This window comes from Sapajus apella, unplaced genomic scaffold, assembly GCF_009761245.1.
Source record: "Sapajus apella isolate SASKATOON/1434 unplaced genomic scaffold, GSC_monkey_1.0 scaffold1, whole genome shotgun sequence".
NCBI classification, from domain to species: Eukaryota; Metazoa; Chordata; class Mammalia; order Primates; family Cebidae; genus Sapajus; species Sapajus apella.
In genome coordinates this window covers 65,172,241-65,194,459 of record NW_022436941.1, presented here as the reverse complement: position 1 = coordinate 65,194,459, position 22,219 = coordinate 65,172,241, and the positions used below count along the sequence as shown (strand labels likewise).

Here is a 22,219-nt window from a genome sequence, read left to right as displayed (position 1 = left end):
AGTTTTCAAATCTGTTTCAGAAAGCAAAGCCAAAAAATTCAAAAATTCACTACAAGCAATTATCTTTATCTCTTGTATTTCTTATTTTCCATTTGTATGCATTCATTTTCCTAAGTTTCCCCTCAAATGGTGCCACCAGTATTTAAAGGAAAGATACACTATTTTTCCTTCTGAATCCTAAGAAGGCAAACAGTGTAAATAAGGGTGTAGGTTTTTATAACTTAAGAAATGGCCTCTGTTCTCAGAAACGATTTTAATTCTTATTCTTTTTTCTTCTTTTCCTTTTTTTTCTTTTTTTTTTTTGAGACGGCATCTCGCTCTGTCACCCAGGCTGGAGTACAGACGCATGATCTCAGCTCACTGCAACCTCTGCTTCCGAGGTTCAAGTGATTCTCCTGCCTCAGCTTCCCGAGTAGCTGGGACTGCAGGTATGTGCCACATGCCCAACTAATTTTTATATTTTTGATGGGTTTTGCCATGTTGGCCAGGTTGGACCAGAACTCCTGACCGCAGGTGATCCACCCACCTCAGCCTCCCAAAGTGCTAGGATTACAGGCGTAAGCCACCACACCCAGCCCTTAATCAGTTTTTACAGGTTCTAGATAATTCTGAATTAAATTCCTGGTTGCTCTGTAGGCATAGCTTTCATTGTAAACAGATGACTTTCAAATATTTAGAATTGTAACTTACAAAGTATACTATTTACAAATGTAATTTGGAGTTATGCTTAATAAGTTGACTAAAAGAACAGACTGACAAAAAAAAATTATAGCAAAAATATCAATGATGTTACAATGTGAAACATCTAGAAATTCACCATCTAGAAATAACTATACCACTCACCACAATGGCAATATATAGGCCCTAAATTACTATTATTGCTAAAATTATTTAATAAATGATAGTTTTAAGAAACACAACTTAGAAGTTAATGGCAATACTGTAAGAAAACCCCAAATCTTTGATACTAATACTGATCTTGTCTTAAGATAATTTCTGAGTTGTACAGTAGACTAAACAGGGAAGTTTCTATAGATTGACTTGTCTGAATAAGCTGTTCCAACTATTTCATTAATAATTTCTTCAAGCTCAAACTCATCAGCAGTCTTGATGTATGCAAATGAAAAACAATAGAGAGTAACAAAGGTACAGATTGAATAAACCTTACGCAAAATGCTGAGAACCAGAAGTGACTGGATTTCAGATTTTGAGGAGACTTCAGAACATCTGCATTTTCCTTACCGGTTGGGCAACCCGAATCCAAACATCCAAAATCTGAAATGCTCCAACAAGCATTTCCTTTGAGGGTCTGGTTGGCACTCAAAATGTTTCAAATTTTGTAGCATTTTGGATTTCAAATTTCCAGATTAGAGATATTCAACTTGTATATTTTCAAATTTCCTATGAATCATTTCACTTTCCTGGACTTGTGACAAGTGTGGTATATGTTAAATTGTAAATCATTTTGCTTCTCTTTGTTCTCCATCCTCTCTAGAGCTTAAGCACAGATTTGAACCAACCATCATAACCAAAAACATTATGAGATACGAACAGATCTCAGGAATTACCCATGACTTGAAAGCAGTGACAATACCTTCAATCTCACTCTATGTTCTTTTTCAAAAATATCTGATGAAAGAATCAATTATATTAAGTAAACAACTGCTGATCAAAGTAAAAACTTATTTTACCAATAAATTAAGATAAATTTAGGAATCCCAAGCCGCTATTTTCTGAATCTTTCCTTCAACTGCAAAATAAACACATTTTGCTTGAATTTTTTTTTTTTTTAACTTCATTTGAGAGACTAGTTTGAAACATTTGGTGCTTTTGGAGAATTGTCTGAAAGTATAAAAGATCATATAAATAATGAGAAAAAATGAAAAATACCTTAAAGGAATAATGAGATCATTAAATTAAAATAACAGTAGAAAATGGGACGGGCGCGGTGGCTCATGCCTGTAATCCCAGCACTTTGGGAGGCCAAGGCGGATGGATCACAAGGTCAAGAGATGGAGACCATCCTTGCCAACATAGTGAAACCCCATCTCTACTAAAATACAGAAATTAGCTGGGTGTGGTGGCACACGCCTGTAGTCCCAGCTACTCCAGAGGCTGAGGCAGGAGAACTGCTTGAACCCAGGAGGCGGAGGTTGCAGTGAGCCGAGATTGCACCACTGCACTCCAGCCTAGCACCTGGCAACAGAGCAAGACTCTGTCTCAATAAATAAATAAATAAATAAATAAATAAATAAATCAGTAGAAAAAGCAAACAAGAAAACCAAATATCTTTATAACAAAACTACCTAACCCAAAAAACAAACAAACTATAAGTCTCTCACAGTGACGTCTTTATTTCAGGCAAAAAAGAATTTATGTAGTTATTTGAATTTCATTGTACTGTACTAGAATTTGATCTCATAAATAAAGTCTCCTTTTCTATCAAAGCTATTCTATATCCTAAGAGCCCCATAAACTGATTTGCTATTTAATTTTAACATTATAAATAATGATTTCACAAGACTTTCATTCAACTACAAATCTTAATATTTTATCTTTTTGCTACTGGTGTAGAAAAAAGAATTATATATATCAGTATATATACATGAAATATATGTTTATATAAATACATGCTTTATATATGTTTACATACTTATATAATTTATAAATGTATACTTTTATACTTACATATAAAAAGTGTATATCTATACACACACACACACACACACACACACACACACACACACACACACACACACATATCAGAAATACTTTTATCACAAAGTGTTTAGTATTTGTTCTGGACAATTTCTCTGAAGTATTTAAATTATGTTTAGGTTTCCTTTGGAGAAAAAACACTTCTAGCCTGAATTAAATGGCTACTGATTCAAAGGCTAGTATAAGCACACCTAACTCCAAATTGTTATCCGGTAGATGAAAGAGCTTACAAGGGAAAATAACTAAAATAAATTGTAAAAATGTAAGACAATTAGAGAAATATGGAAAGTGCTAAAAGTGACAGACACAGAAGCACCTGGAAAATAGAGGCTATAAAATAGTTAACTCCCAGAACAAGCAGAAATAGAGGCCAGGTGCCAGAGAAGAAGGAGACTCAACATGCATATGAAGAGGAAGAGCACACTCCTGCAGTTAAGTACTGATCAGAAATACTAAATAGGAAGGCTGTACCCTTTACTTGGGTGTCTTTCATAGAAAGAAGCCCTCAATAAAAAAGTATGAACTAACTGTGCTCCAAAAGTCTATGAGCTAGTTTCAGGTAAGAAACTCCGCTGGAGCCAGTATTAGAAACAAAAAGCCTCCAATTCCCACAGGAATTGTCTTATAAAAAATAAAGTGTAAAGCAATTAATTCACAGCCCAACTTCAAACATGAAAACATTTAAAAACAACAAAGTGACGCTTTTCTGCAATGCACACTAGACTTCAATTGAACACTCTTTCTCCCATGTATAATCGGTATTTTTCTAAAGTTACAAAAATTACTGGTTCTATTTCAAATTTATACAAGAACAAAGTAGACAACAAAAGGCACCCAAAGTGTTTACCTCAATAAAAAACATTTTAAACTGCACATCAGTTTTTTATTCTTAGGAAAAAATGACCTTCCTTTTATTAACTATATGCACTAATTCTCATCACAAATGTGTACTAATTATAGGATCAAGGTATCAGTTACAACTGTTAATCAAATCAGCAGTGAAATTGGCAGGACCTTTAAACTGGATGTGACCAGAACTAAGTTTGGAAAATCTGAAATGGAAATAAAAAAGATGCTGAGGGTATTCTCCGTCAAAGGTCTTTTGGTCAAGGTGCAGAACAAGACAGACTTTGTTCTTTGGTGGTAACAAGGTGTGGGTTGTATGTGCACACAGAGTAAGTAGGTTAGAGCTTCCTGGCTCCAGCAGCTCTAGGGAGCTAAATGAATGGGACGACAAATAAAGCGGATATGAGGTTGCACTAGTTTTTTAAGGATAGCCTCTTACAATCAGAAACACAAACTTTAGAGTAACAATTTCAAAGCTGTTTGCATTTACTAAATATATTAAAGCATTTTGTTTTTCTTGGTAATTAGCCACGTTGCTCTTTCATATGTCAGGCTGAATCAGGTGTGCTATGCAGAAACAGGCTATGCATTTGCGCCACAGGCAGACTGGGGTTTTAGAGGAGCCTGTAATAATAGCAGCAACGGGAGTCAAGGTAACAACAACTTTTGGAAATGTGAGGGCAAGAAGACAGACAAATATGAGGTCCAATGTACAACCATGTCTCCACATATGTGGAGAAATCTTCTGGATCAAATGTTTATTTTGTTTTTTCAAAACACTTTCCCAACAATCCTCACTTTCACAGGATGGTAGAATCAAAGTACTTCAAAAAATACGAAGTAAAACCTCAATTCACAGGCTAGAGATTAATTTAACAGAGATATTGATACAGTTGGAGGGGTCTAAAATGGAGATTTCCATAGTACACAGTTTAAATAACTTTTAAAGACTCACCTGTAGGCTTAACTGAATAAAACCCAATGGCCTCTCCTTTCTTCCACAGAATCTTAGCATAATCAGTACTGCTATGACACAGGAATGGGATCTCATTTCTCTCCATTTCCTGTTTTCTATAAATAATTCGATTCAGAACATACAGAACCACTCTCTCCCCAAGAGTGCTCACCTACAAAGAGAGTCAAACACCAGGCACAGCAGTTATAATATGTATCAATCAGAAGATGCTATTTACCTTGTTCCCTGCTCCCATACCTCATCCTGGCATTCAAAGCACTTCAAATACATTTAAAACAATTTGCAAAACATTTTATTACCACAGAGATGAGACTAATCATTCACACAGATTACAATCCATTTCCACAGACACATAATATGCATATAATACTGCCTTTTGACAAAATTCTAAGCTGGGCAAAACAGGTTCCCAATGTACCAATCCCCAGCATCTGGGGTCTCGCCATCTTCTTTCTGCTTCTAGCTGCCCAGATCCAGGGTCTCACCAACCCTAATCACAGCCCTCACTATAGTAAACTACTTCAACTGTTTTTCAGTCTCCACATTATAAAAAAAGAAAAACAACAACAACAAAAAAAAACAAAACTTAGTGTTATCCCCTGAACACTTTAAGAACAATTACATCATTTGGTGAGGGAAGCCATAATTATGTTCTTGGGAAAGAAATGTGTCTCATCTTTTCCTGGTAAAATGTTCATTTAACAGCCCTATCTTTGCTGTCGACAAAGACAGGGACACCAAAGAAATCTAATAAAAACACACTTGAGGCAATAATAGAACAGAAACAGAGCCTCACTTCCTACACACAGGGCTAGACGGTCACAGGGACCCCACCAACATTCAGAACATTCTGGTATCAAATGGTGAGATTTTGTCATACACAGGCCAAGTGGGGTGGCTCACACCTGTAATCCCAGCACTTTAGGAGGCCAAGGTGGGTGAATTGCTTGAGCTCAGGAGTTTGAGACCAGCCTGGGCAACATGGCGAAATCCCGTCTCTACACAAAATACAAAAATTAGCCAGGTGTGGTCATACACACCTGTAATCCCAGCTACTCAGGAGGCTCAAGCAGGAGGATCACTTGAGCTCAAGAGGGTGAGGCTGCAGTGAGCTGTGATTGCGCCACCACACTCCAACCTGAGTGACAGAGTGAGACTGCCTCTCAAAAAAAAAAAAAAAAAAAAAGTACATAAGTCTATTTTCTCCCACGTCTCTTAAAGGAAAACAAGTTCAGCCTCTAATTAGTTTAGTGGATAGAGAAAAGATTGATCATATATATACACTACTCTCAAAAATACCCCTGGCAGGGGATCTCATATACCAAACACAGGAAATAACAGCTGACTAGCAATAGCTTCCAAGGCAACCCATTCCTTCCTTGCATGGTTCTAACAATTCTTCCTTATTCAGAGCTGAAATCTACTTCTCAAAGACTGTATTTTGATATTCTGCAGCCACATAGCCTATAAAAAGATAGCCATGATGTTTCCCTAAATTTCAAGCCAAAGTTAAAAATGGGAATAAATAAAGGAAAAGGCTAATCTAACATAATTTGGGGTACTCCTGTCATTATAGTTCTCTCTCTTGAAACTGCTCCAGATTCGTAACATCTCTCTTTATGTTTGGGATATGGACATCATGAAGACATTTTGAAGGTACTGCTGAGAAAATGGGGCTTTTCAGTATAAACTTAAGGTCTGTATTAGCTTTTTTGCTTATCTGGATTTTATTGCGAATTAACTAAAGCCTAATACTTTTTCATATGTACTGTTGTTTCAGTTTGGTATTCATGGTGTATAGTTAATTTTTTGAACCTATAGGTATTACGTTTCTCCGTATTTATTATGTTAGAGCTTTCTCTTTGATTCTTAATTCTGCCCTTCACAAATTAGCTCCTCCATTCAGCACTGTGACATGCAGAATTGATAAGCATCCCATCTATGTCTTCCCCTAAGTCACTGACAAAATAAAGGACACAGAAGTACAAAGTTTTGCAGCCTGCTCCTGGGGGCCTTCCTTCCACATAATTGAGCATCAGGTTCCAGGTACAGAGAGGTTTATAAAAATAAAGTCACTTGCTTTATTTTTAGGGTCATGTGTTTGTTAAGTACAAAAATGGTTACTCCCTCCTATAACTTTACCAACCAATTTTTTCTTATCAGCCAGGATTTGACTGGAATAGCAATCCCCCTTCACTGATTTCTCAAATTAAGAGGGAATGTAGGCCAGGCATGGTGGTTCACACCTGTAATCCCAGCATTGTGGGAGGCCAAGACAGGTGGATCACTTGAAGTCAGGAGTTCGAGACCAGCCTGGCCAACATGGTGAAACCCTGTCTCTACTAAAAATACAAAAATTAGCTGGGCAAGGTGGCACACACCTATAGTCCTAGCTACTCGGGAGGCTGAGGCAGGAGAACCACTTGAACCCGGGAGGTGGAGATTGAAGTGAGCTGAGATCACGTCATTGCACTCCAGCCTGGGTGACAGTGAGATTGTGTCAACAAAAAACGAGGGAATGTTGTCCCTAAGGTAACTAAGGCTGAAGGAGTCCAAACGGTTATGGTCTTATTTTTGGTTGTGACTCCTCCTCTTTTCCCAAGTCATATCTGGAGGTTTATAGTTTCTTCATTTGAATAGGAAAAGCTACAATATACCATCATAGTAAGATTTTCCCTTCTCCATCCTTTAGCCTATATACCTATCATGTGTCAAACCTCTGTCATGTTAAAACACATCGGAATGTTTATTTTCTTAATGTACATACTTCCTTTCACTATCAGAACTGTTCCTGAGAACAAGTCATGCTTCTTTATTGCTATCTACTCTTCCAATGTTACAGCTTTATATAGGGATTTAACTCCCCCTTCCCTTCAGTTTTTGTTCAAAGTTTCTTATCAGACTGGCTGATAACCAGGTATACACATTCTCCTAGCCTTCAGCAAATAGTCCTATCACTCTGGGACTCTTAAGGCACATTGAAGAATTAATGCAATATCCAAAAGTTACTAATACTTAACAATACTAAGCGTATTATTCTCATATCCTCCCATCTCTTTCAAGGTTCCCAACTCAAAAGGAAGAAATAAACACCCTAGTAGCCTGCAACTTTCTCACTTTCCTATCCTGGATTTCCAACTTTTTTTCCTGCTGCTCCTGCCCCTAAGTTTTGCTTTTCTGTGAACTGGACAAGGGATCAAAGTTTCTTGATATGCTTTCCTTGTTTCTTCTGATTGGTTCAATTGCCCACAAAAAAATTAACAATAGCTGGCACCTTGCTACTGAAAATATTTTTCAGACTTGGCCTATCCAAGAAGCATTCTAAAGGAAGAATACCAAGATACGTATATATTTCTGTTAAATTCATTCTACTGTTGGCTGGGCGCAGTGGTTCATGCCTGTAATCCCAACACTGTGGGAGGCTAAGGCTGGGGGATCACCTGAGGTCGGGAGTTCCAGCAGCCTGACCAACATGGAGAAACCCTGTCTCTACTAAGCATACAAAATTAGCCAGGCGTGGTAGCATATGCTACTCAGGAGGCTGAGGCAGCAGAATTGCTTGAACCCAGGAGGCGGAGGATGCGGTGAACCAAGATCATACCATTGCACTCCAGCCTGGGCAACAAGAGCAAAACGCCATCTCAAAAAAAAAAAAAAAATTTGGCCAGGCACGGTGGCTCACACCTGTAATCCCAGCACTTTGGGAGGCCAAGGCAGGTGGATCACTTCGAATTTGAGACCAGCCTGGTCAACATGGCAAAACCCCATCTTTACTAAAAATACAAATATTAGCTGAAACTCATCTCTACTAAAAATACAAAAATTAGCCAGGCATGGTGGCGCATGCCTATAATCCCAGCTACTAGAGGGGCTGAGGCAGGATCACTTGAACTTGCGAGGCAGAGGTTGCAATGAGCTGAGATCCTGTCACTGAACTCCAGTCTAGGCAACAGAGCAAGACTCCGTCTCAAAAAAAAAATTCATTCTCTTCAGCAAGGGTCTCATCTCTTCATTTTAGGATTAATTAACAAGGAACACTACACTTAGTTAATGAATAGTACTGCTTCTCCAAAAACTCAGTATTCTTGTTAAGTAAGCAAAGTCGATTGCCCTTCTACCAAGTCAGCTTCATATTTCTCCAATATTATTATAAATCTCGCTCTTCCAGTCACCAAAGATCTCATCATTTTTTTATTACGCCCTGCCTCCTCAAGTATGTTACATCTTGGTTCCTTGGATTTTCTACATCCTATCCTATTTATCCTCCAATAACTAGAGCACCAGAGATCCCTCTTCAACCCTTTCATCTCTAGCATGAAAACCAGCTTCCTTCTGGCAACACTCTGCAGTTGGCTGGCTTCTACCATAACCCTGCAGAGGCTGGAAGCTTGCTCGCTCCTGAACCTGGTCATTCCACTGTTAGGAACAATGTATAGATCACCTGAGGAGGCCCTACTAATAAACAAGTTTCCTAGAGACAGAAGCTAAGCAATCAAACTAAGCAAACTACCTTTTCCTCTACCAAATAAGAAAATCAGAAGCTAAAGTGGATAAAGGCAGCCAAAGCTCAACTAACCTATAGGTATTCATTCTTCCTCACTCAATCTCAGATACTTTTAGAATTACATAAAAATAGATGAAGCCCAACCTGAACACTGGCTTCATCATAAGAATGAAACTCTAGGGTTTAATATAACCTGATTATTTTTAAATGGGGAAGAGGTCTATGACTTCAAAACCTATCACTACTTATAGGAAACACAGTGAAATGGCCTAAAAGAAACACTCAAAATTAGAGGATCTTGTTACCTGCTTAAGCCCCTCTCTTGAAGGAACAGATGTTTTCACAATATCATCAATAGCCCACCACTGATCAGCAAGGTAAAGTGCCACAGCTAAAATAGAATAAATAATCATTAACACTTAAGTTTTACAGTACACTTTTAGATTTAATAAGGCTCAGAGTATCTATATAAACCTTTATCAAATAGTAATATTGTACTTTGTAGCCTCATTTATACCATTTTTATTTTATTTCACTGATATGCTTTGGCTGTGTCCCTACCCAAATCTCATCTAGAATTATAATCCCCATAATTCCTACATGTCAAGGGAGGGACCCAGTGGGAGGTGATTGGATCATGGCAGGGGGTTCCCCAATGCCATTTTCAAGGGAATTCTCATAAGATCTATGGTTTTATCATGTTTGACTGTTCCTCCTTCACACATGCACACACACTCTCTTGCCTGCCACCATGTAAGATGTGCCTGCCTCCCCTTCTGCCGTGATTGTAAGTTTCCTGTGGCCTCCCCAAACATGCAGAACTGTGAGTTAATTTTTTATTTGTTTCTTTTTTTTTTTTTTTCTTTTGAGATGGAGTTTCACTCTTGTTGTCTAAGCTGGAGTGCAATGGTGTGATCTTGGCTCACTACAACCTCTACCTCCTGGGTTCAAGCAATCCTCATGCCTCAGCCTCCCAAGTAGTTGGGATTACAGGCATGCACTACCATGCCCGGCTTATTTTGTATTTTTAGTAGAGACAGGGTTTCATCATGTTGGTCAGGCTGGTGTCGAACTTCTGACCTCAGGTGATCCACCTGCCTAAACCTCCTAAAGTGCTGGGATTACAGGCATGAGCCACCACGCCTGGCTCTGTGAGTCAATTAAACCTCTTTATAAATTACCCAGTCTCAAGAAGTTCTTTATAAGAGTGTAAGAACAGACCAATACATTCATCCATCAAACATTTAACCATAAGCAATTAAGAATTACATTTTCCTAAAATTATAATTTGAAACACATTTTATAAAAAGCAAATTCCTTCATGTAGCTACCTTTTTAATACACTTCTAACAGTTTGGAGAAAAATTCCTTAATTTATAAAAATTAAGCAAAAAGAGACCTGTCAGTGAATCCTCAGGTGCAAAGAGAGCAAGAATTTTCTGGGTCTGATCTCCACCATAAAGAGGTACAAAGCCTACATTTGACAGGCTAATAGGAATCTAAAATGACAAATGAATAAAGATTAGTGAACATCTGTTAAGAAAACACATTAAAAAAATCTTTTATCAAAGGGTAAACTTTTCCTACATTAATTTTAATTATATAACTTTATTTTACAGGAGACATTTCTAGTCTCTAAAAAAAAAACGTAAATCAGATAGACTTTCCTTTTGGAATAATTTTATTCTCTTGGGGAAAATATGAAAATCTGTTTCAATAAATGTTACTAAGTTCTAGCCAAACAGAATAAAAACCAAAGCTACAATATGGCCCATCAAGTCATTTAAAAACAACTATAATTTATCATCTGTTATTTAGACTACTGAGGAAGATACCTGCTATTAATATGTTTTAACATTTTTTTTGCCTTCATTTAATCCAACACTTATTCCCTATTTAGAGATAACAATTCAGAGAATTATAAAAATATTGGTGCTGGGGAAGACTTTAAAAAATTCTTTAAGTCATTTCCAGAAGAAAACTCCGAGGCCTAGAGAGGTTAAGGAATTGGTCCACTATAGTTCACAATCAAACTCTAATAATTCCAACTCTAGTGATCTATCACAAAATATCATGATTTACTGACTAGAAAATTTGATGTTACTTTTTCAGAAAAAGGAAGAAAAGATTCATGGCACAAAAAATCTGTAATATAGTTTTACTGATTTTTTAACAAAAAAAATTTTCTAAATTCACAAATTCCAAGTCTAAAGTAATTCTGAAGTCGCTCAAATATAGTAAACACTCTTAGCAAAATTGGTGAACTTCTCACATATAATTTTAAAGACATGAAGACAATCAGCAATAACCTATAGACTTTTGTCTTTTTAAAAACTGATCAACTAATATTTACCCATTTTACTGAATAGATTTCTGTAGATTACAAAAATGAATGATTAACACTTAATTTTTTTTTTTTTTAAAAAAAAGGGTATTTATTTCATGTATAAATTGGACTGAAAAGATTGATGACAATCACTGCAGAGCACCTTACCGTAATATTGAGAAGAGAAAAACACTCTGGATTTTCAGGGTCCCCACACCTTAAATCTGACATGTAATCTTCAGCAGAATTTTCCAATTCCTCATGGCTGCAATTTTCCAGCATATCCACAGGGAATGCCATGTTCTTTAACAAACAACATGGAATAACACGATTGAGAATATGAAATGCCATCTTCCTTTACTCAGAGAAAATAAATTTTACTACAATGTTCCATATTTATTGTAACAAGGTTTTTCTGTTTCACTATGCTCACAGACTACAACTTGAATCAGACTACTGATTTAACCACGTATGTCAAAAAGAAAACTTTCAAACATTATTCATTTATATTAAAAATAGGCAATGAAATAAATTGATACTTCATTAAATGATAATAAATACGGTCACACAGGTATAAGACATATTTATATGTACAGACACACAAAAATACACAAATAAATATACTCTCATAAACCACTCAACATAAAAGTCACTGTAAAAGAACACAAGGGAACTTTTTGGAATAACAAAAATGTTCTACATTTGGATTGTGATGATGGCTGCACAACCTGATAAATTTCAAAAAAAAAAAAAAAAAAAACCCATCATATAAATTTACTTAAAAAAAAAAAAAAAAATCACTGCGGCCACAGTGGCTTACACGTGTAATTCCAGTACTTGGGAGACCAAGGCAGGTGGATCACAAGGTCAGGAGTTCAAGATCAGCCTGGACAAGACTAGTAAAGATGGTAAACCCCATCTTTACTAAAAATACAAAAAATAGCTGGATGTAGTGGTGGTCGCCTGTTATCCCAGCTACTTGGAAGGCTGAGGCAGAGAAATGCTTGAACTCAGGAGGCGGAGGTTGCAGTAAGCCGTGATCCCACCACTGCATTCCAGCCTGGGCAACAGAGCAAGATTCCGTCTCAAAAAAACAAACAAAAAAAATCACTGAATTATATAGTTGCAATGGGTGAATGTTATGGTATATAAATTACATTTCTCACATATACCTTTCTTTTTTTGAGACAGGGTTTTGCTCTGTCACCCAGGCTTAAGTGCTTTGGTACAATCATGGTTCTAAGTAACCTTGAACTCTTGGGCTCAAGCGATCCTTCTGCCTTGGCCTCCCAAAGCGATGGGATTACCGACACTGAGTCGCTGTGCCAGGCCTATATAGCTCAGTTTTTTTGTTGTTGTTTGTTTTTTTAAGCCAGGTCTTTAATGGGGAAACACTAAAGGCTTTACCACTAAAGGTTAGAAAAACAAAGACTCCTCTACTATATAACATTATGTACACAACGGTCAACGCAATTAGAAAAGAGAAAGCAATTAGTGGCATAGTAACTTGGGTGAGAGTAGGGTAGAAGCAAAAAACTATTGCTATCTATTATTTGCAAATAATATACTTAACTGAAAAATTCAAAAGAACCCATGAAAATAACTATTCAAACATAAGAAAATTTAGTAAAATAGAACATGAAATTAGCATACAGAAACCAGGTCTTCATATATATAACATAACAATAAGAAGAAATAAGGGGATGGGGGCGGCAAAAAAAAAAGAAAAAGAAATAGAGATGAAGATCTCATTTACAACAACAAAAATCAAAATAGGCTTAAATTCAACAACAGAAACAATACAAAATCTATATGCAGAAAACTACAAAACATTACTGAAAGTGAACAAGAGGAAAGAGAAACCACATTCTTGGAAAGAAAGCTTCAGCATCATAAAAGTACCAGATCTCCCTAAAAGAATCTAATTAATTTAATGCAATCCTAACACCTTTAAGATTTTATTTTTTCCTCAAGCAAGAAAAGCTGATTATAAAATTAATTTGAAAGAACAGACAAGCAAAAATAGCTAAAAGAATGCACCCTGTCAGAGATTAAAACATCTTATAAAACTTCTATAATTAAAACAATGTGATACAGGCATGTGAATAAACAAATGGAACAAAATATAGAAATACACATATCTATGGAAATTGATTAACAATGGAGATATCTCATTTGGCAGGGAAAAGACTTTTTCAATAGGTACTATTATTTCATTGGTCTATCTTATTTTTAAATGACATTAATTTTGCTCATTTTGAACTTTTTTGTTATTTTTCATTTTGAACTTCTTATATTTGAAATTATTCAGTATGCTCTTTACTGTGTTAACTTTTTTCACTCAACGTTACTTCTGTGAGAAACATGAATGTTGTTCCATCTATCAGTTAACCTATTTACCCATTCTACTGCTGATGGACGTTTGGCTAGTTCCAATATTTGGCAATTATGAAAATAAAGCTGCTATGAGCACTCCTGCATGAGTTTTCTGGTAGGCATACTTGGTCACTTCTGTTAGGTCTATACACACAGCCTAATCAATCTTACTAAAAGCGAGACAACCCTACTGCATCCTGATGTGATGCAACAAGAAAATCAGACCTAAATCTAACCAAGCCATCAGAGAAGTATGTTAAATGATGCCTTAAGTATGTAGTCAACCAAATTTAGAATAACTCAGTTTCTTCCAAATATATGACATGAAGTTTAAAGAAAAAAAGATGGAAAAAAATGTAAATTAAAAGAAACTTAAGAGACACATCAATGCATTGTGGAGAGTATTCTGATTTGTTTACTCTTGAAAATTTCCATGAGAAGGCCAGGCACAGTGGCTCATGCCTGTAATCCCAGCACTTTGGGTGGCCAAGGAGGGGTAGATCGCTTGAGCTCAGAAGATTGAGACCAGCCTGGGCAACATAGTGAGACCTTAGCTCTATAAAAAAAAAATACAAAAATTAGCTGGGTATGGTGGCATGAGACTGTAGTCCTAGCTAGTAGGGAGGCTGAGGTGAGAGAATTATCTGAACCCAGGAGTTCAACCATACAGTGAGCTGTGATCATGCCAGCCTGGGAGACAGAGTAGGACTCTGTCTCAAAAAAAAAAAAGAAAGAAAAAGAAAAATTTCCATAGTAAAACGTTACACAAAAAATAAACTTATGATCTATTACATCAAATACTAAGCTATTAGATCGTAAAGGGAGTATAAATAAAGCTAGTATATAGAACATCTTGTTTTAAAAGTTACCTAGTTTGTATTTACCCAAAAACCTCTTCAATTTTTACTTTTAAAAGTTTTATAAAGAGAAAGGCAGAAGGGTCAACTAAAAGTTACTTTCCTCTTTGAAACAACCTTCAAACTTATTTTATCACGAAAGTATTAGAAGGCAAGAAACGCAAAATCTAATGGAAATATGAGATAAACACCAAGAAAAAGAAGACAGGATTGACATACACAGTGACAGTTATATATAATTGAGTATGTTTTCCCGAATTTTGAAGATACAATTATGATAGAGAAAACTATTTTTACCCTAATCTGAAATTTAGGTCCTAAGGATTTTAAAACTTGATGTACATACAGCTGGGAACCAAATTTTACATAAATATGTATGGTTTTTTTTTAAATCAAATTGATTTTTTAAAATCAAAACCTAAAAATAGAAAGCACAAATTCAGTTCAGCTGTTAGTAAATGTAAATGTCTAAATTAAAGAGAAGGCAAGAAAATTTGTGAAATGATTTAGGAGTAATACCAGAAGATTTCCAGCCAACTTTTAAAAAGCCTATGAATTTCAAGAGAGATCAGCCAGGAGCTTATGCACGTAAGATGTTATAGTTAGAAAAGGACCACAAAATAAAACAGCAGCTCTACTGCGAAAGAACCTTCTTTGTTAGCTTGGGCAAATCTTTGTATTTCTATCAAATTCAATATGTAAAAGCAAACTAAGGAAATATATGTTCTATAGTCTCATCTAACAATTCCAATGAGGGTTAAAATTTTAGATGAAATTATAAATACAAAACAAATGGTCAATAGTGGATGAAAGAAGTATGACTAGGAAAACAACGTATTAACTGTTTTTCTTCTCTTATAGACAAGACCCCAAATAGCAAATATCCAAGTAACTGTATCAAAGACTCCAATATCCAAGAAAAGGACTGAGACATTTATTATACAATATCATTGACCAGATGAGGCTCAAGAGAATTAACGTCACAGTATTTCCCTTAAATAAATTCAAAAGATTCACTTGAATGTTAGCTACCAAAACAATGTATAGATAAAACACATTTAAAATTTTCATTTACTAAGAGTAACTGTAATCTAAAGCATGAAATGAATATTTGTATTTGAAGACTACTGCCAGAAACTCTGTCTATAAAAGCATAATTAATCACAGCCGCACATAACAATAGTATGGCAGCATAAAGAATACAAAATGGACATAAGAGTTTGATAGGGCCGGGCACGATGGCTTAAGACTGTAATCCCAGCGCTTTGGGAGGCCGAAGGGGGAGGATCATGAGGTAAGGAGTTCGAGACCAGCCTGGCCAGCATGGTGAAACCCTGTCTCTATGATAAATACAAAAAATTAGCCAAGTGTGGTGCTGGGGGCCTATAGTCGCAGCTACTTGGGAGGCTGAGGCAGGAGAATTGCTTGAACCTGGGAGGTGGAGGTTGCAGCGAGACGAGATCACGCTACTTCACTCCAGCGTGGCGCCTGGTGACAGAGTAAGACTCTGTGTCAAAAAAAAAAAAAAAGAGTTAGATGGAACAGCAAGTTCACAAGTGAGTTCTTTTTTGCCTACTGTTACTATGATATTATGGTTCTTAAAATAGTTTAAATCCTAATTTCATATTTAAAATTCTAAATATGCATTTTATTTTAATCACTGAAAAGGAGAAAATTCTATTAAATAAGCAAAGTAGGTCATCTAAATAAAGAACCCAATGGCATAACACAAAATCAGAGAACTTTAGGGTAGCAATGAGTCTCAGAAGTCTTGGCCTCAGCCTCCCAAGTAGCTAAGACCACAAGTATACACCATCACACCCAGCTAATTTAAATTTTGTACAGATGAGGTCTCCCCAGGTTGCCCAGGCTGGTCTCAAACTCCTGCGTTCAAGCAATCCTTCTGCCTCGGCCTCCCTAAGCACTGGGATCAAAGATGTAAGCCACTGTGCACAACCCTAACAGGCTTTAGATAAGAGTGGTGTACAGGCCCACCCTACTAGGTCATGTTGGGGGTGAGACTGGAACACAGAACAGGTGTCCCTAACTCCACTCATCTTTCCTCTATCCCAGTGTTGCCCAAACCTCAATCATTTGCATACGGCCGTCAACATTTTTCTCAGTGTCACGTGCCTATACCACTATCTAATAGTTTTCTCAATTCACTTTTTAAAAAAACCAATATGCACTCATCTCATCCCATTTCTGCTCCCCTTTTTATAATTGTGGTAAAACATACATAACAAAATTTACCATTTTAACCATTTTTAAGTAAACGATTCAGTTGCAGTATACTCACAATGTTGTGCAACCAGCACCACTATCCACTTCCAGAACTTTTTCATCACCCCAAACAGTCTGTATCCATTAAACAATAACTCTCCATTTTGTCCTCCCAGCAGCCCCTGCTAACTTCTACTTTGCTTTCTGTCCACGAATTTGACTATTCTAGGAACACTTTAAGTGAAATTATAGAATAAATGTCCTTTCGTGTCAAGTTTATGTCCCTGTGCATAATGGTCACAAGGTTCATCCATGTTGTAGCATGTATCAGAATCTCAACTCACTTTTGTAGAAACATTTTATTAACCCTAAACTATCAAGGCTTATGAAACCTTCCATTTCATGTGGGTACAACAATAAAGAAAAAAAAAATAAGACCTATGAAACCACTAATTTGATATATTAGATCATACATTTTCCTAATCAGCATTAAATTTCTATGATTTAAATGTTCACCTGAATATAATCTAAAGTCATCTACCAAATCACCAGTAGTATGTCAGCACCTTAGAAAAACACAGAACTATTCAAAAAGACACTACTATAGATCAAAGGCAAGTAGAATATCACTAAAGTGTGAAAACAGAAATTAGTGACTCTTCTTAAACCTTTTCTAAAATTTTTTTTTTTACAAAAAAAATAATTTCTTGGCTTTTTGTTATTATTGTCAAAGATTTTTTTTAACACACAAAATGTTATTTAAATACAAAACAACCCTGTGTCCTAGAGTCTGACAATTTAGATACACTGAAATTTGCATACAAAAGAGCACCAGAGGAGAAACTCCTAAGTTAGATGTTGTGATTTCTGAACAGTTTAAAAACAACTGTATCTGGGCCAGGCACGGTAGCTCACGCCTGTAATCCTAGCACTTTGGGAATCCAAGGAAGGTGGATCCTCTGAGGTCAGGAGTTAGAGACCAGCCTGGCCAACAGGGCAAGAAACCCCATCTCTATTAAAAATACAAAAAAGTTAGCTGGGTGTGGTGGCACATGCCTGTAATCCCAACTACTCGGGAGGCTGAGGCAGGAAAATGGCTTGAACCCAGAAGGCAGAGGTTGCAGTGAACCAAGATCACACCGCTGCACCCCAGCATGGGCAACAAAGCGAGAATCCCTCTCAAAAAAAATACAAATAAAAACAACTGTATCCATCATAGCTTTTAATATGAAAAAAAAAACTGGAAAACACTTCCCGAATTCCAAAGGCCCAGACACACATACACCCATACCTCTCTTCTAAAATATTTTTGTGTTTGTAAATCTGTTCTTAAATCTATTACTTTTGTAATCAGTCCTTCTCAATGCTAAATTTTATTCAAATTTAAAGGAAGATAAAAGAATTAGAAATTATTATAAATCAGTAACAGCAGCAGGTAACATTTACTGAGAAATATCCCTTTACCAGGCTTTAGAGAGACTGTCACATTTACTACATAACAAGGTCCTCTATATTTTTTTGTCCCCCACCCCCACCACTGCCCCATTTGATAGCTGAAGAAACAGTTTTGGAGTTCAAGAGACTTGACTAACATCACACCATTAGTGAAGCTAGAGAAAAATTAACCCAGGCAATCAGGTATAGTTTTAAATATATTATTTTTATTAAATATGCAAAATCAAATAAAGTATTTGTCATGGTTACATAACATTTTCTTTTATAAAACATAATTACATTATTAAATATTCAATTCATGTATTACACCAGAAAGAGCACTAACTAGAATTGAATTTTATGACCTTGGCTCTGGGGCTGGCTCTGCCACTAACTAGTTTTATGACCACAGGCAAGTTACTTACCCTGTTTAGGCTTCTGCACTCTCATTGGTAAAGTAATGTAACTGGACAGGATAATCCTAAAGACCTTTTCACCCCTAAATACTTCGAATTTTTTCTGAGTCTTGGTTAATTTAAGACTATGTAAATTACTAGTCTCCCAGGGGTTCTACTACTACAGTTTAGAGGCAGGGGAAGGGTAGTAAAGTTCCAGGGAGAAATACAGGTTGCTATGATAAATCCCTCACTTCTCTCTCTTTTTTGTTGTTTTTAAGCTTCTGTTCTACGTTACATAACTGTAAAGCTGTCAGATCAAATTGTGTCAAGTACTTTATGCTCTGTCCATGAGATAAACCAAAAGGCCTAACTAGGTTCTACATGAATGAGAAAGCTTAATGTAGCCTTAAATGAACCCATCAAAAAACTGACACAGAATGGACAGCGAAGTGTAAAAAGTGTCGGAACTAATTTACAAATTAAGCAAATGGTATGCTCATTAATCCTGGGTAGGCTGTATAAAAACATAATACCAAGACCTCTTATATAAGAAATCTAAGATCATCAGCATCTGCTATATTATATCTACCTTTTAATCATTCCTTTTTCCAAAAAAATTACGTATTTGAAAGAATGAATGCCCCTAAGAAGAAAAGCATGAGAAGAGTTAGAAAACAAAATATTACTGTGATTTTTTTTAATCTATTTATTGTTGATTACTGGATGTCAACTATACTCTGAAAAGAGGGGAACATAATCTACGTGTTCAGCTCATAAGTTATTTCATGATTCCTATGGGTTACTGCTATTCTTTGGGGGCTTTGGTAGGAGAGGCAGATCCAAAAACAAGTATGCACACTTTAGAGCTGAAAAAATTATCAGGGAAAAAAATAATTACCTCAGCCAATCCAAGTCAGGATCCTACCCCTCACAACTGTCTCTCCAACCAAGAATAGGTTAGGTATCCAGGCAACATAATCAGCAACGCTCTCAACCTTACTTCTGAACTTTATGATGATTCCTCTCTTGAGTCCACCCTTTTCTGTTTTCTAACATCATTTCCCTCCCTAATCAACCTTGGCCCTGTACTACATCAGCTCAACTAATCCCTTCACCTTACTTACCCTTTCTTCTATCGTTCCTGCGCTACACAAGGTCCTAAATCCTAGATTCCTCTAACCACTCACCTTTTTCTACTATGGGAGCAGAGTTTTTGAATATGACAAAAATAACTGCTACAACTATCAAAATCTCCAATGTGCCTCAACACTGTTCAGCAATCCTTTTCTGTTTTCTGAGAAAGTAAAAACATTTAATTAGGTATGGATTAGGACTGCCTATAAATTAGGTAATGGAGCAGGAAGTTGAATGGGATTCATACCTGTTGGCTCTTATTTCAAGTAGCAAGCTATTCTGAACACTTCATGTGTATTCCCTGATGTAGTTTTTATCAAAAACTCATTAAGTAGGTGCTTAATTCTCTTCACTTTGCCAAAAAGGAAACAAAGACACAAAGTGGCTGAGTAACTTGTTCAAGGGCACACTACTGGTAAGCAGCAGAGCTAGTATTTGGACATGGCAGTCCAACTCCAATGTCTATTTTTTTCCATCACATTGGTATGTCTGAAAGCATAGCATCTCAGGCTGCCCCAAGATGGCTAAAGATTGCTTAATATAGGTCAGAGAAAGTCTTCCAAGTGTGCTTTCCAACTCAAGGTTTAATTCTCTCTTCATGTACAGGAAAATGCTCCTAGATAAGAAATCATTTAAGCATGAAGGTACTGTATATTTGGTATTGTTTAGGCCTTCAAAAGCAAAATCCAATTATATGGCAAAGGATTTTGAGAGTGTGTGAAAGGTGGTATAAAATACTCATTAAAAGAGTGTGTTCTTGAGCCAAACTAACAGGATTACTAGCTGTGTAGCCACGGGCAAATTACCTGAACATACAGAATACATAGAGGAAAATTCCTTCTCGCTAAGAAAGGAATAAACTGCTGCAACTAGTAACTGAATATCAATCAAAACATTTGCATATAAAAAGAAAAAATCGGAGCCAAATTATAACCAGTATGACTTATACAATCTAATACCTTAATACAGACAAATAATGCAATGGTTCTTTTTAAAAGCTAAGATAGAAATAAACAAAGGGCATGAACAGAAAATTCATAAAACAGGAAAAACAAACATCAAAAACGCTCAACTTCTCTTTTTTTGAAAAAAAGAAGTGCCTACTTGCATTAGTTTTTTGCTTTGTTTTTGTTTTAGAGACAGGATCTCGCTCTGTCACCCAGGCTGGAGTGCAATGGCATGATCATAGCTCACTATAGCCACAAACTTCTGGGTTCAACAAGCCTCCTGAATGGCTAGGACTACAGGCATGTGCCACCACATCCAGCTAAATTTTTTAAACATACTAATATATTTGTACAGCAAGTCTAGAAGGATACATTAGACTGTTAACAGTACTTGCTCCTAGTAAGGTGAAGGAAGAAGAGAGAGGGCCCCGAGAGAGGAAACACAAGAGGAAGAAAGTCACTCCTCTTAGGGCCGCCTTCCTACAGTAGCTCAATTTGTAGTATAGTCTCTCTTGGATACGTGTCATAGGAAAAATTTGGGTTACATGCCTCTATCCTAATTCTGAAGGAGACAGAATATGAATTTGTAATGTTCATATTCTTTCATGAATAATATAAAATAATTCATATTATTTCAAAGATGCTCAATAGTTGGAACACAAAATACATACTGAATTACCACATCCAGGAATGGATGACAAATCATTATCTTATTATCTATATTCTATGAGCAGGATATAGAGAATGTTACTTACATTCCTCAAAACATTTGCAAAAGTCTAAGGATAAATTAACAGATGATATTTGAGACAGAAAGAAATAGAAACTGGCTTGTAATTGAAGCTTCCACATGACCCTACTACATACATACACACATACATACCCTAGCACAGTAAAGAAAATAATATATTTGCCTGTGGAATGTGTCAGCAACTCTGGTACCTTACAACCTAGACTACTAAACATTGTTTATAATCAGCAGTGTATAAAGCTCAGAAAAGATAAAATAAGAACTACTCAAATTAATAAATCATAAAGTTGTGTCCATTTCAACACTGACGATATAAAATTTCTTATATTATACCTGGCTTCTCTACCACGAATCTGACTATACAGGGGCTTTATTAAAGTTAACAAGGGTTGGACATAGTAAACCTCAAGGATACAACCAATTTTTAAAAATAGGAGTCTAAATTATATGTTCATAGTTGTGGATATTTTTAATATAAAATATCACAAAGATTTGTCTCATTTAGAACAATGAAGACTGATATTTTCATTTTAAAGGAAACATGTGTCTAACAACAAAAGCAAAAACAAAACAAAACAAAATTTGGCATTTTGGCATAACATTTGAGAAATATTCTGCTGAGTCATAATCTCCACCACTACTCGACCAAACTCCCTAGTATTTTCACTAGACAACTAAGAAACATAACCATGGCTACCGCTATGTAGCACAGTATCTCAGCAATTTGGA

General features: G+C 36.2%; 1 protein-coding gene across 6 annotated transcripts in view; it reads right to left on the bottom strand.

Annotated features, from left to right (window-relative positions):
- The window catches only part of FAM169A (family with sequence similarity 169 member A), a 79,213-nt gene that overhangs the window by 43,356 nt on the left and 13,638 nt on the right, over window positions 1-22,219 (bottom strand). For 2 of the 6 annotated variants that reach the window (XM_032278309.1, XM_032278317.1), the window contains exons 2-5: window positions 11,539-11,673; window positions 10,444-10,543; window positions 9,350-9,435; window positions 4,520-4,691 (exon numbers count right to left, since the gene is read on the bottom strand). In XM_032278309.1, the coding sequence (XP_032134200.1) occupies window positions 4,520-4,691; window positions 9,350-9,435; window positions 10,444-10,543; window positions 11,539-11,673 (493 nt within the window). Of the gene's footprint in view, window positions 1-4,519; window positions 4,692-9,349; window positions 9,436-10,443; window positions 10,544-11,538; window positions 11,674-18,685; window positions 20,766-22,219 lie in introns of those variants that run through there. The other 4 variants (XM_032278328.1, XM_032278337.1, XM_032278357.1 and 1 more) reach the window with 4 other exon arrangements.